This window comes from Saccopteryx leptura, chromosome 2 (assembly GCF_036850995.1).
Source record: "Saccopteryx leptura isolate mSacLep1 chromosome 2, mSacLep1_pri_phased_curated, whole genome shotgun sequence".
Classification (NCBI taxonomy): Eukaryota; Metazoa; Chordata; class Mammalia; order Chiroptera; family Emballonuridae; genus Saccopteryx; species Saccopteryx leptura.
In genome coordinates, this window is record NC_089504.1 from 34,449,824 (window position 1) to 34,462,654 (window position 12,831).

At 44.0% G+C, this 12,831-nt stretch overlaps 1 protein-coding gene across 3 annotated transcripts in view; it reads left to right on the forward strand.

The window, feature by feature from the left end:
- Positions 1-12,831, forward strand: part of CORO2A (coronin 2A) — a 50,496-nt gene that overhangs the window by 25,224 nt on the left and 12,441 nt on the right. For all 3 annotated transcript variants that reach the window (XM_066367583.1, XM_066367581.1, XM_066367584.1), the window contains 2 exons: positions 495-695; positions 12,682-12,798. In XM_066367583.1, the coding sequence (XP_066223680.1) occupies positions 495-695; positions 12,682-12,798 (318 nt within the window). The remainder of the gene's footprint in view (positions 1-494; positions 696-12,681; positions 12,799-12,831) is intronic.

Below are 12,831 nucleotides of genomic sequence, written 5' to 3' on the forward strand. Positions count from 1 at the left end.
ATCATCTAATTTAATCCTCATGACAAGTCTATGAGACGAATACTTTTGTTGCCCCCATTTTACAGATAGGAAAACGGAGGTTTCAGAACTTAAGTCATTTGCCCGCCCAGCGGGTGAGAGTGGAGCTGGAATTGGAGCGCAGGCAGGCTGGCTCCAGAGGACACAGTGTTACCCACTTGGCTGGGCTGGGAGGGGGTGGGGAGGCTGGCTTGGCCAGTGAGATGGTGGATTGGGAAGGTGGTGAGGTTTCTCTGTTTTTCCGCGTTTTTGGGGGTTCACACTTGAGGGGATGAAGAGCAGACAGGTCAGCAGTAATTATGCGTTATCTCTTCACATCTCCCCAAGTCCATAGAAGCAGCCTGTTCACTTGGTTGGCCTCCACAGCACAGCACTGCCCGGTAGTTCCCTCTTACATTCTCCGGGTGAGCTCCCCGTGCGTCCCACTGTCAAGGCCATGAGCCTCACACTCCTTCTGTCCCGTGTGTCTCCTGCAGATGTCATGGCACCCCCAGTACCGGAGCTCCAAGTTCCGCCACGTCTTTGGCAAACCAGCCAGCAAGGAGAACTGCTACGACTCGGTGCCCATCACCCACAGCGTCCACGACAATCACTTCTGCGCCGTGAACCCCCACTTCATTGCAGTCGTGACTGAGTGTGCTGGCGGGGGGGCTTTCCTCGTCATCCCCCTGCACCAGGTAAGGACGCTTGGTGAGCCCCAGGCCCAAACAGCTCTCAGGAGGCAGCCCAGGACAGAGAGAAGACAGAAAGGGCCTTGCTTTCTGCTACAATGCATGGGTTCAAGTCCTAGACCTCCTATTACCAGCCGTGTGACCTTGAATAAGTAATTTCGCCTCTGTGAGCCTCGGTTTTCTCCTTGGGAAAAAAATATACCTCTCCAGGGATTTCAGCAATTGCCTAGCTATTCCTGGGATTTCCCCTCCATCCCACTGCAAAATAATTCACTCCTGAATAAAATATAGTTTTTAATGCATTGCCAGGCTCACAAGATGTCAGGGAAATCTCCAAAGCCACTTCCCCTTCCCCCAAAAGGAGCCAAAATCTAAGGTAGGAGAGGAAAGCAGTAAATGACCAGGATGAACGGGCTTATCCTAAGGGCAAATGTTGACAGCAGAGGTTGGACCATATACATTTGCTGATATTTAACAATTTTTGATCCCCAAGTGGCAGTATATTAAAGATTAACCTAATGGCAAATCTTTTCAGGAGCCTGAGTCTCTGCCTTAGGGAAGAAGCCTCCAAGAGGACTAAAGAGATTGTGGATTGGTAGTGGCTCTGGCTCGCAGTAAAAGCAGAGACAGTCTCTAGAGGAAAATATTTCCAGTGTGGACAGGAGTCCCATAGATTAAGATCAGGGAACTTGATAATGTGAGATGAGCTAGCATGTAAGCCACCATGAGTTACAAGCATCAGACTTAGAACCCAAAGGACTTCAGAAGTTAAAAGTCAAATTGGAATCAAATTACCCAGGTTTTCTGATCCCAATGCAATCGACTTAGAAATCAATAACAAAAGATAATTTTAAAATTCCTGTTCATTTGGAAATATAAAGACACAGTTAAAAATAACCTCCAGGTCAAAGAAGATATAAAAATGAATATTTAAAACTACTTAGAAATGAATGATAATGAAATATGTCACAAAACTTAAGGGAAAGTGATGCTTCAAGGGGAATGTATAAAATGGTTGCTTGTATTTGAAAATTCATGTTGAGCCTGACCAGGTGGTGGCGCAGTGGATAAAGCGTCAACATGGGATGCTGAGGACTCAGGTTCAAAACCCTGAGGTCGCTGGCTTGAGCATGGGATCATAGACGTGACTCTGTGGTTGCTGGCTTGATCCCAAAGGTGGCTGACTTGAAACCCCAGGTTGCTGGCTTGAGTTTAAGGTGCTGGCTTGAGCCCAAGGTCTCTGGTTTAGGCAAGGGGTTACTGGCTCAACTGGAGCCCCCTAGTCAAAGCATGTATGAAAAAGCAATCGAAGAACAACTAAAGTGCCGCAACTACAGTTGATGCTTCTCATCTCTCTCCCTTCCTGGCTGTCTCTGTCTCTGTCTTTCTGTCTCTCTGTCACTCTCTCTCTTGCTAAAAAAAAAAAAAAATCATATTGAAATGAATGTTCCAACTAAGATGTTAGAAAAAACAACAGATAAACAAAGTAAGTTTGAGAAAGGAGATAATAAAAAGCTGATATCAGTGAAAGAAAATACAAAGATACAGTAGAGAGTGTCAAAAGAGCCAAAAGTTGGTTCCTAGGAAAGACGGTCAGATGGTCTCAAAGCTTTGGTCAGACGGTCAAGAATAAAAGAGGGAAGGTGCAAATAACAACAGGAACAAAAGGCAATATAACAACAGAGTTTCAAAACACAAGACACTAACGTGAGCAATTTTATGATATATTTGAAAATGTTAACAATATGGACATATTTCTATAAAAAATATATAACTTGTCAGTACTAATACAGGTTGAAATAGAAGGCCTGAATAGTCCTGTAACTATTTTTAAAATTATATGATTAAAAAAGATGCATTCTGACCAAGTTGGATTTATTCCAGAAACAATGTATTGATAGATCTTTATATTAACAAATGAAAGGAGAAAAACCATATGGTCATCATAAATCCAGAAAAAACATTTGATAAAGTGCAATACCTATTCATGACAAAAATTCTTTGCAAACTAGAAAAAGGGAATTTCACTAATATATAGGATACAGATTTCTTAAAACCATTTATTTTGAAAGAGTCTCAACCCTATAGAAAAGTTGCAAAAACAGTTGAATAAACTGATTATCCTTCACCTAGATTCACCAGTTGTTAACATTCTGCAAGATTTACTTTTTCTCTTTTATATTTTCCTCTCCATATGTGTTTATATAGAAATTTTTTTCCTGGCCCAGAATCCAAGTAGGATCATGCATTGTATTTATTTGTTCTCTTAGGCTACTTTATGTCATGGTGTTGCCATTTTTAAGCAGTAAAGTCTAGTTGTTTTGTAAAATGTTCCTAATTTGGATTTTTAAAATTTTTTCCTTATGATTATATTGATGTTTTATATATATTATAATATTTATAATATATTTAATATATATTTATAATATATATTATTTTTATATATTTTTATATATTATATTAATTTTTTTAATTATTGATTGATTTTAGAGTGAGAGGAAGGGATATGAAGAGACAAAAGCATTGATCTGCTTCTGTAATGTGCCCTGACCACAACCTTTTCGTATTGGGATGACACTCTAACCAAATGAGCTATCCAGTAAGGGCACATTGATGTTATGCAGTTTTGGCAAGAGTGTTAAACAAGTGATGTTACATCCTTGGTTTATTACATCACATGACACATGTTGTCAGTTTGTCCCATTATCGGTGATATTTGATCTCTTTGTTAATATGGTGCAAGCATCATTTGTAAAGAAAGAATGTTAGGACCTGTGGTGGTGCAGTGGATAAAGTGTTGACCTGGAATGCTGAGGTCTCGGGTTCAAAACCCTGGGCTTGCCTGGTCAGGGCACATACAGGAAGCAACTACTATGAGTTGATGTCTCCTGCTTCTCACCCTCCTCCCGCCCAGTCTCTCTTTTCTCTCTTAAAAACTAATAAGTAAAAAAATTTAAGAACTTAAAAAAAGAAAAAGTTATAAAATAAAAATATAATTTAAAAAAAGAATGTTAGAAACATCACCTTATGTCATCAGTAAAATAAAAAAGGTTCTGGACTGTACAGTAAGACCAGAAAAATAAGTAAAAGTTTTAAGGATTGAAAAAGAAGTAATACCACTTTTCTTTATAGATATGATTGACTACATAGAAACACAGAAGAACATATAGTCAAATTATTAGGAAAAATAATTGGAGTGTTTAGAAGGTAACTGGATTAAAAAAAATCAGAATACAAAAATGAACTGCATTTTGACCTATCAAGGATGCTTACAAAATGTAAACATTTGCAGTAGAAAAAGGAGAATTAATGCCTGGGAGTAAACAAGCAAGACTTAGATGGAGAAGATCACAGAGCATTTCCAGAAACAAATATTAATGACCCAAGCAAATGGAAATACATACCATGTTCATGAATAGCCACTTCTTCTCCCTCCCTCGAATTTCCAGACCATTCTCCTTTTTAGAATATATCCCATAGCCTGTATTTTTCCCTTAGGACACCAAGCTCTGACTACTTTCAATCAGAATCATTTGTGTTCTGCTAGAACCTTCTATACTTGGAATAGGGGAGAAAAAAATGAACCAGTACTTTGTTTATCCAAATATCGCATTGCAGGCACACAATTGGTGCTCATAAGTTTCATTGCTTGAACAAATTCTCTAATAATTGTTCACCCAAATAAATAGGGAGGGCAAAATTGGCGAAGGGACTAGCACAAGCAAAGGCACAGAGGTGGAACTATGTGTGGATGGTTCAGGGAACAATGTAGAGAGCTGTCTGGCTAGAACAGATGAACAGTTTGTTTAGGGGAGGAAGGGAAGTACCCTGCAGAAGTGGATTGGGTCCAGATAAGAAGGGCCTTGAATGCCAGTATAAGTGTGAACTGAAATTTTTCAAGCTGAGGAGGGCTGAGTGTACAATGGGGTTTATGGAAAGACTTGAAGGCGAGCTGGAAGGACCCTTAGAGATGGCCTGTTTGACACTTATTTCTTCTAAATTCTGGGTGCTTTTAAAAGATTCTGTCCACTAAACAAACTGCATTCTTAATTACACATTCAAGTGTTTTCCTGATATTTATTACTCAGACATTTTCAGAACTGTCACAGTTTCCAACTCACATGAAATTTTCAGTGTACATAGGTACTAACAACTGATATTAAGAAAATAAATTGGTTTGATGTGTTGGAATGTGACCTGGGTGGGGAGAGGGGACCCCTAGCTTAGTTAGGAGAATCAGAGAAGGCCTTTCTAGGGAGATGACATTTGGGCAGAGAGCCGCTAGAAATGCGAGAAGCAGTGTTCAGGTGGAATGAATAGCAGGTGCAAAGGCCCTGAGGTGGGAATGGGTTTGGTGTTTGAGAAGCAAACTGGTGTGTTGTCACATAGGCAAGAGCAGTGGGAGGTGGTCAGAGAAGGGAGCAAGGGTGGGACTGAGAAGGCCTCACAGGCCAGGGCAGAAGTCTGGCTCTATTCTGTGTCCAGTGGGAAAGCCACTCTGGACGGTTGACATTCAGTTGTCTTGTGCAGCCTGATGTTGGGTAAAATGTGCAATTAATTCCCTTTGGGTTTTTTGAAATAGTATCATAAATAGCTTGCAGACACATGTTAATTGCTGCTGTCACAGACTCCTAGGAGTCCAGGCATCACAGGAGCTGGAAGCCACTAGTCAGAGCTCAGGCCTGAGCGTCACAGCGCAGGTTCTGATTCCGTGGGCCTGAAGTGAGGCCAGAGAGTCTGCATCCCAACAAGCTCCAGAGTTGCAGATAAAATGTGGGATGCCAGTTAAATATGAAGCTCAGATAAACACCAAATAACTTTTGTTACTTGTTTTTTCTTTTTCATTCAACTTTTTGGCTTTGAGGTCATTGTAGATTCACATGTACTGCAGTTGTAAGAAATAACACAGATTATGTGTACCCTTCATCCAGTTTCCCCCGATAGTAACATCTTGCAAGTCTAGAGTACAATATCACAGCCAGAATATTGACACCAGTACAATCAAGACATAGACTGCTTCCAGTGTCACAGAGGTTGCCCATGTTGCCCTTTTATAGTCACAACCACTTCCCTCACTTTCACTCTCATCTTGACCAATAATCACTCATCCGTTCTCCATTTCCATACTTTTATTTACCATTTTAAGAACGTCCTATGAGCCCTGGCTGGGTAGCTTAGTTGGTTAGAGCATCATTCCGATATGGCAGTGTTGCAGGTTTGATCCCGGGTCAGGGCACGTACAAGGAATCAACCAATGAATGCATAAATGAGTGAAACAACAAACTGATGTTTCTCTCTCTCAAATCAATTTTTTTAAATGTTATATGAATAGAACTATATAGTATGTAATCTTTTGGGCTTGACTTTTTTCACTCAACATTAAAGATCCATCCAAGTCACTGTGCATATTAATAGCTCATTCTTTTTCGTTGCTAAGTAGTATTCCGTGGTGTGAACGCATCACCGTCTGTTTAACCGTCCCCCACCCCCCCCACCCCCCAGCTGAAGGCCATCTGGATTGTTTCCGGTTCAGGGCTGTCATGAATAAAGCTGCTATAAACATTTGTCTACAGGTTTCTGTGTGAACATAAATCAGTCTCCATTTCTATGGGACAGGTGCCTAGGAGTGCAGTGACTACTAGGTCATGAAATGTATTAATTTTATAAGAAACTGCCAAGCTGTTTTCATAAAGAAATTTTCTTAGTGTAAGTAAAATACCGTGTGGGACGTACTTAAACTAAAAATACTATATATTTGTTGTTTATCTGAGATTCAGATATCCCCGGGCATCCTGCACTTCTGTGTGCTGATTCTGGCTCCTCTCCTCCCAGGTGGTACTGATGCTGCTGGCTTGCAAACTGCATTTCAGTAGCTAGACTGTGATCTTGTTCTTCTTCATAATTGTGAAAAAATTTCAAGCACAAAAGTTGATTAAAAACAATATAATGAATTCTGCTATACCCAGATTCTAGAATTTTCAAGACTGCCACTTTTTTTTTTTTTTTGAGAGGAGGGGAGATAGACAGATTTCCGCATGCGCCCTGACCAGGGTCCACCCTGCAATCCCATCTGGGGCCGATGCTCGAATCAACCAAGCTATTTTTAGCTCCTGAGGCTGACGCTGGGAAGAATGAGCCATTCTCAGTGCCCAGGGCCAACACTTGAACTAATAAAGCCATTGGCTGTGGGAGGGGAGAGAGAGAAGGGGGAAAGGGGAGAAGCAGATAGTTGTTTCTCCTGTGTGTCCTGGCCAGAAATCAAACCCCAGATGTCCATACGCTGGGCCAATGCTCTCTCCACTGAGCCAGACAGCCAGGACAAGACTGCAACTCTTGCTTCCTCCATCGCCCCCTTTTTTTTCCCTAAAGTATTTTAAAGCAAATCCTGGACATTTTGTCATTTTATCCCCACAAACTTTAGGATGCAATTCTAAAAAATTTGTACCTTTTCTGACTTGACCCCAGTGCCAGGATCCCAGCACTGACACTCCTGTGTCACTTGATTTCCACTTCATGTGAAACGTCCCTGATGGCCTCATAAATGCCTCTTTGTGTTTGAATCAGGTCCAGAAAGGCATTGCATTTGGTCGATGTTTTCTTAAGTTACCACATCCAGTGTGATGGAGCAGGAGTGAGAGGCCAGCAGGCGAAGCATGCAGGTGCCGGTCCCAGCACACTGCACTCACTCCGGGCAGACAAGACAGTGTTACACTGATGCCTTCATAGCCCGCTGTGTAAGGAGCATCGTCCCATTGTGCAGATGAGGATGCTGAGGCTCAGAGAGTTGATTTCCCCAGGACCCTGAGCAGTAAGGAGGAGGACCCAAGGAGACATCGGCTCCTTGTTGGTTACCAGGGATTTTGTTCCATCCAGGCAGAGGGAGGAAGCTAGGGAGGGACAAGTTAGCTAATTATTTAACAGAGTGTCTGGGTGGAACGTGTCTGGCCTTACCATGGTGTCCCGGAAGTTCTTCTCAAAGGGGCTAGGCTGACCCAGGTGGTATCAGGTGTCTGAAGGGAGTGACTGCAGGTAGGGCCCTTTTGCGTGCGGTGACCCAGAGAGAGCCCACTGGTGGGCGGGGCCTGCAGCCTTGGCAACAGAGGGCTGTGCTCAGGGAATGAGGTGCAGTGGGAAGGTCTGGGCCCAGGCCCGCCCTGAGCCTGGGGACATGCCAGGCTGGGCTCCTGACCCTGGGGCCCAGCCTGCAGCAGGTTCACCTCTGGAAGGGTAGAGTGGTTGCTGTGAGGTGTGGAGGAGGGGAGGAATGAAGGCTGAGGCAGGCAGTGGACGCTGGGACATTGCTGGGAATGGACCAGGCCAGAGGGGAGCCATGGGCCTGAGGGGTCGAATGGACACCAGGGCCTTCAGGTGCCTGGAGAAAGGGCGTGGAGGGCACTTCACTGCTGAGTGCTTAGAGGCCAGATGGAGCCTTCTCAAGCCTGTGTCTAACCGTGAAACTCCCCTGCTCAGATGCCTCCCGGGGCTCCCTGTTGCCGCAGATGAAGTCCTGCCGTCCTCACCAAAGCCCTCCATCGCCTGTCCAGTGGACATTCTGAATCTCGGAGCCTTCCAGAGCACCTGCCTATCCCTTCCACTCTCAGATTCCCCGTCTGGAACGCAGGGTGTGGACTATCCCTTCCACTCTCAGATTCCCCGTCTGGAACGCAGGGTGTGGACTAATCCATTTTATTTCTTTTGTTTTTGTTATTTTTGACTCTTTCAGTTCTATGGATCTATTTGGCCTGGAAGAGAACTTACTCAAGGAATAGGTCCTCTACCTTCAAATTTCCCAGGAGCTGGCCTGGGAGCTGTGGGAGGGGTGTCTGTGGGGTCCCAAAGGACAGAGCCAGGACCAGAAGCAGAAAGTGAGGGGACACACTCAGGGAGGCCACACCAGGCTTGAAGTAAGGAGTGTTTTCTCACAGTAAATAGGGTCTGAAAGTGGAATAAACCACCTGGATAGGAAGTGAGCTCCCCATTTCTGGAGGTGACCAAGTGGGCTTACCAGATAACCTCTGCGGTTCACCACTTCCAGCCCTGGGTGTGGGATTCTGCAGTAAGCCATCTTCATGCTCATATGTGTACTCGTGAGAGGAAGGTTGATGAACGACGCTTATGGGAACACGATTTGCATTTTAGCAGCAAGTGTATTCTCAGGATTAGGAAACACCCCTACCATCCTTCCTTCTGCTCAACTTTCTCTTCTGGACAGTCCCCCTGGCCCCAATCAGGGGCATACTTCTTCTCATCAGGACATAACTCATCTGTCCACGTGTCCGTCTCTCCGTAGCGTCCAGCCTTGAGCCTCTGCAGGGTGACTGTCTCCGTGCCCACAGCCTGACTCCTCCTGTCTGGCCTTCTCTCCCATCCCATTTTTCAGTCTGAGGCCTGTTCCTGGCTGATGGCTGGCTAATGGACAGAAGGGCGGAAGTGACCTCCTGATTATTTAGTAATCTAGAAATACTGGCACTGAGTAATTCTGGTTCACTGAACCTATAAGTTGACAATTATGTTACTAGTTTGGACAAATAACTCCAACCGAGACTTTGTTTATAAAATTCAAAATTCAAATAAACATGCTTTATTCCCTATGAAACCTGAAGAACAAAGAATATGAACAAAGAGCAAAGAATATGAATATTACATTTTATCTCTTAAGTGATATTTATCAGTATTTCATAAACTTGCTTTCTATTGGTAAAGTATTTTTGCACACATTTTCTCCTGTGTTCCTTAGGACGTTGCTAAGGATAGGCATTAATGTTATCCTTGCTTTATGCATGAAGAAATCAGAACTCAGAGAGAGGTGAGTATCACCCTTGGAGTGTACTTACAATTTCTATGTTGGTATTTGCACCATCTCTACAGTTAACAAATATCTTATCTCATATGACCTATGCAAACAGATCAGACAGGTTTAACGGTACCTTCCGCACACAAGCTGCTATGTGTGAATCAGCATGGTTTACAAAATACAACTGGTGAGCTGCATCTGAAGACTATATGAATTTCAAGTCAATGTGTAATTTTAAAAATAATGTTTTGGGTTTTTGCAAAAGGTATATGTATTTGCAAACATATACAGGGTGGGACAAAAGTAAGTTTACAGTTGTGAGTATGTGGAACACAGAGTTTATTTCTGTATTATTATTGATCAATAATTGTATTATTTTTCCATTGTAAATGTCCCTGTCCTGACAGGGCTTTTAGCAGCTCAGTCAATAGCCCACCAGACTGCCTAATGTCTGTTAATGAGGGTCCTCAGCACAGAGCAGCCTGCCAGCCTCAGGGGAGAGCCAAGCTGCCTGGGGCTGGGGCTTCTGCTCTGCCACGCCTGGGAGGACGGCTGGCCCAAGCTCCACTCTGAGCAGCTGCCTGTCTGACCAAGGCCTGGCCCTGACGCACCTCCTGAGCCTGGCTGGGCTGACCTGGGAGCTGTGGGTCTGAACGGTGCTCCTGGCGGTTTGCCACCTGTCAGCCTTGGGCCCGCCTGCAATCAGCTCTTATGAGGCAACCTCAGGCCAGACTGGGTCATGGCCCAGGGCCAGAGTGTAGAGATAAAGGCCCTGAGAGCAATTAGGTGTGCCATAGTCCAAGACCTCACACTGCTCATGCCCTTGACCCAGGAAATGATCCAAGAGAAGAGGAAGGCTGTGTGCAGGAAGCAGGCAGGACACTGACTCAGGGAGGGCTGGGCTCCCTCAGCGCAGTAAGGACACCACAGACTCACACTTGCTGGCCAGAGCCCTGTGCTGCAGCCCAGCTCTGCACCTCACATTCCCACAATCCTGGGCAAGTCCCCCCTCCAGTCTGTGGTCAGGGAGAGAGTGCAGCGATCCACTAGTGGTGCCTGCCACTGGTGTAGGTACGAGAGCTGTGCTGGGTTTTTACTGCTCCTGGTCTCCGAGAGCCCTTCAAGTTGCGCAGTTTTATAACAAATCTTTGGCTAATCCTAGAAGGACCCGTATTTTCAGAAAGTCTAGAGTTTTGTCTTAAATACTTTTCTATTGCAAAATTCACGGTTTTTATAGGAAGTTTGGGAAAAAAACTTTTAAAGACATAGAAGATGATCAAAAGCACCTATTCATCCCGCTATCCAGAGCTAACCGTTAATGTTTTGGTGTGTATTTCCTTCCAGTATTTTCTTCAGTTTTGATACATGTATGTGTGCACACGCACACATATACATATAGTAATAGCTGTTCTTATTTGAGCACTTAAACTCTATAGGGCATGCACAATATCTCATTTTACACCCATAACAATCCCAAGGGCGAAGGGATTATTCAAATTTCATAGATGAGGAGAAAGAGGCTTACAAAACTTGAGCAGACATGATCAGATTTTAGTTCTTTTTTTAAATAAAAAAAAGTTATTGATTTTAAAGAAAGAGAGAAAAGGAGAGAGAGAAAAAGAGAGAAACACTGATTTGCTGTTCTACTTATTTATGCAGTCACTGGTTGATTCTTGTATGTGTCCTGACTGGGGGTCGAACCCACAACGTTGGCATGTCAGGCTGACACTCTAAACAACTGAGAGAACCTGCCAGGGCAGCTCTTTTACTTAAATATGAAAGAGGTCAGGGGAGCGAGCATTCTGGTGGGTGGGCTCCCAGGACCCGAGGCCGGAGGGTGGATGTGGGCAGGCAGAGGAGCCTGTCCTGCTCCGTGTTTTGCCAGGACCATGCAGACTGGTGTGTAAAATGTGTGTGTTGGTCCCTGTCTACTCCAAGTTTCTGTGCCTGAACCCATGTGGCTGCCCCATGACCCAGGGAATGTCCCAGTCTGTCACTGCAGTTGGGAATTTCAGCTTCTGGGCTATGTGGCATGGGCCATGGGACCTGTGTGTCCTCCCAGCCCTGCACGGGAATTCTCAGCTGGAAAGAGGAGAAGAGAAGGGAATTCCCTTTTTTTATTAACTGAAATATAACTCAACGTACCATAAAATTCACCATTTCAAAGTGTGTGAGTCGGTGGGTTTTAGTGTATTCTGTGGTTGTGTAACCATCACCACTGTCTAATTTCAAAGTGATTTCATCACCCCAAAAGGGACCCGCACCCATTAGCAGTCACTCCCACTGCCCCTCCCCCACGCCATCAATCTTTCAGTCTCTACGGCTTTACCTGTTCAGAATTTTTCATTTACATTAATCAGGGTTTTGAATACCAGGTACCAGGGCATCTATTGATTGGCTCAAGCAGTGAAACCACATCTGCTATATCATCTAAGTGGAATTGTACAGTATTTTGTAGCTTCCAATGTCTGACTAATTTCACTTAATGTTTTTAAGGTTCATCCATGTTGTAGCATGCATCGGAACATCATTGTTTTTTTTGACTGAATAATGTCCCATTGTATGAGTATACTACATTTTGTGTATCTGTTCATCTGTTGGTGGACATTTGGTTTGTTTCTACCTTTTGGCAATTTTGAATAATGCTGCTTTGAACATTGATGTACAGGTTTGGGTTTTTTTTGCATTTTTTGTTTGCCCTTGTGGGGGTATAATCTCTCGTGGGGATATACCTGGAAGTGAAGTTATAGGTAGGGTGACTCTGTTTAACCTTCTGAGGATCTGCCGGACTGTTTTCTAAAATGGCTGCGCTGTTTCTGCCTCCCCACCAGCACTGTATGAAAGGAAAAGTCCTTTTATTGAGTACCTACTATGCATTAGGCCTACTATGCATTAGGCACTGTGCTAGACCCTTTCCATACCTCATCTCCTATGGTTCTCACATTGGCTCTGTGAAATACCTGTCATTGCCTGCATTTTGCTGAAGAAGTCACTGAGGCTCAGAGAAGTGATGTGACTCCCCCAGGATCACACTAGGAATAATGGCAAGTGCTAGATTAGACACCTACTTAGATGTCCAGTCCTGCCCGATATGTTTCCCTGTCTACTCGGTGATTGCTGACTGACCAAGTGACTGTCAGACACTAAAGTGGAATTAGCACGCTCTCGTCCCCAACTCTTCTGGACATTGTTTTGCAGACAGGAAAGTTGGACCCCCACTACCCTAAGGTCTGCGGGCACAGAGGGAATGTCTTGGACATCAAGTGGAACCCTTTTGATGACTTTGAAATCGCCTCGTGTTCTGAAGATACCACGGTGAGTGTCAGCACATAAGGCTGTTCCTTCAAC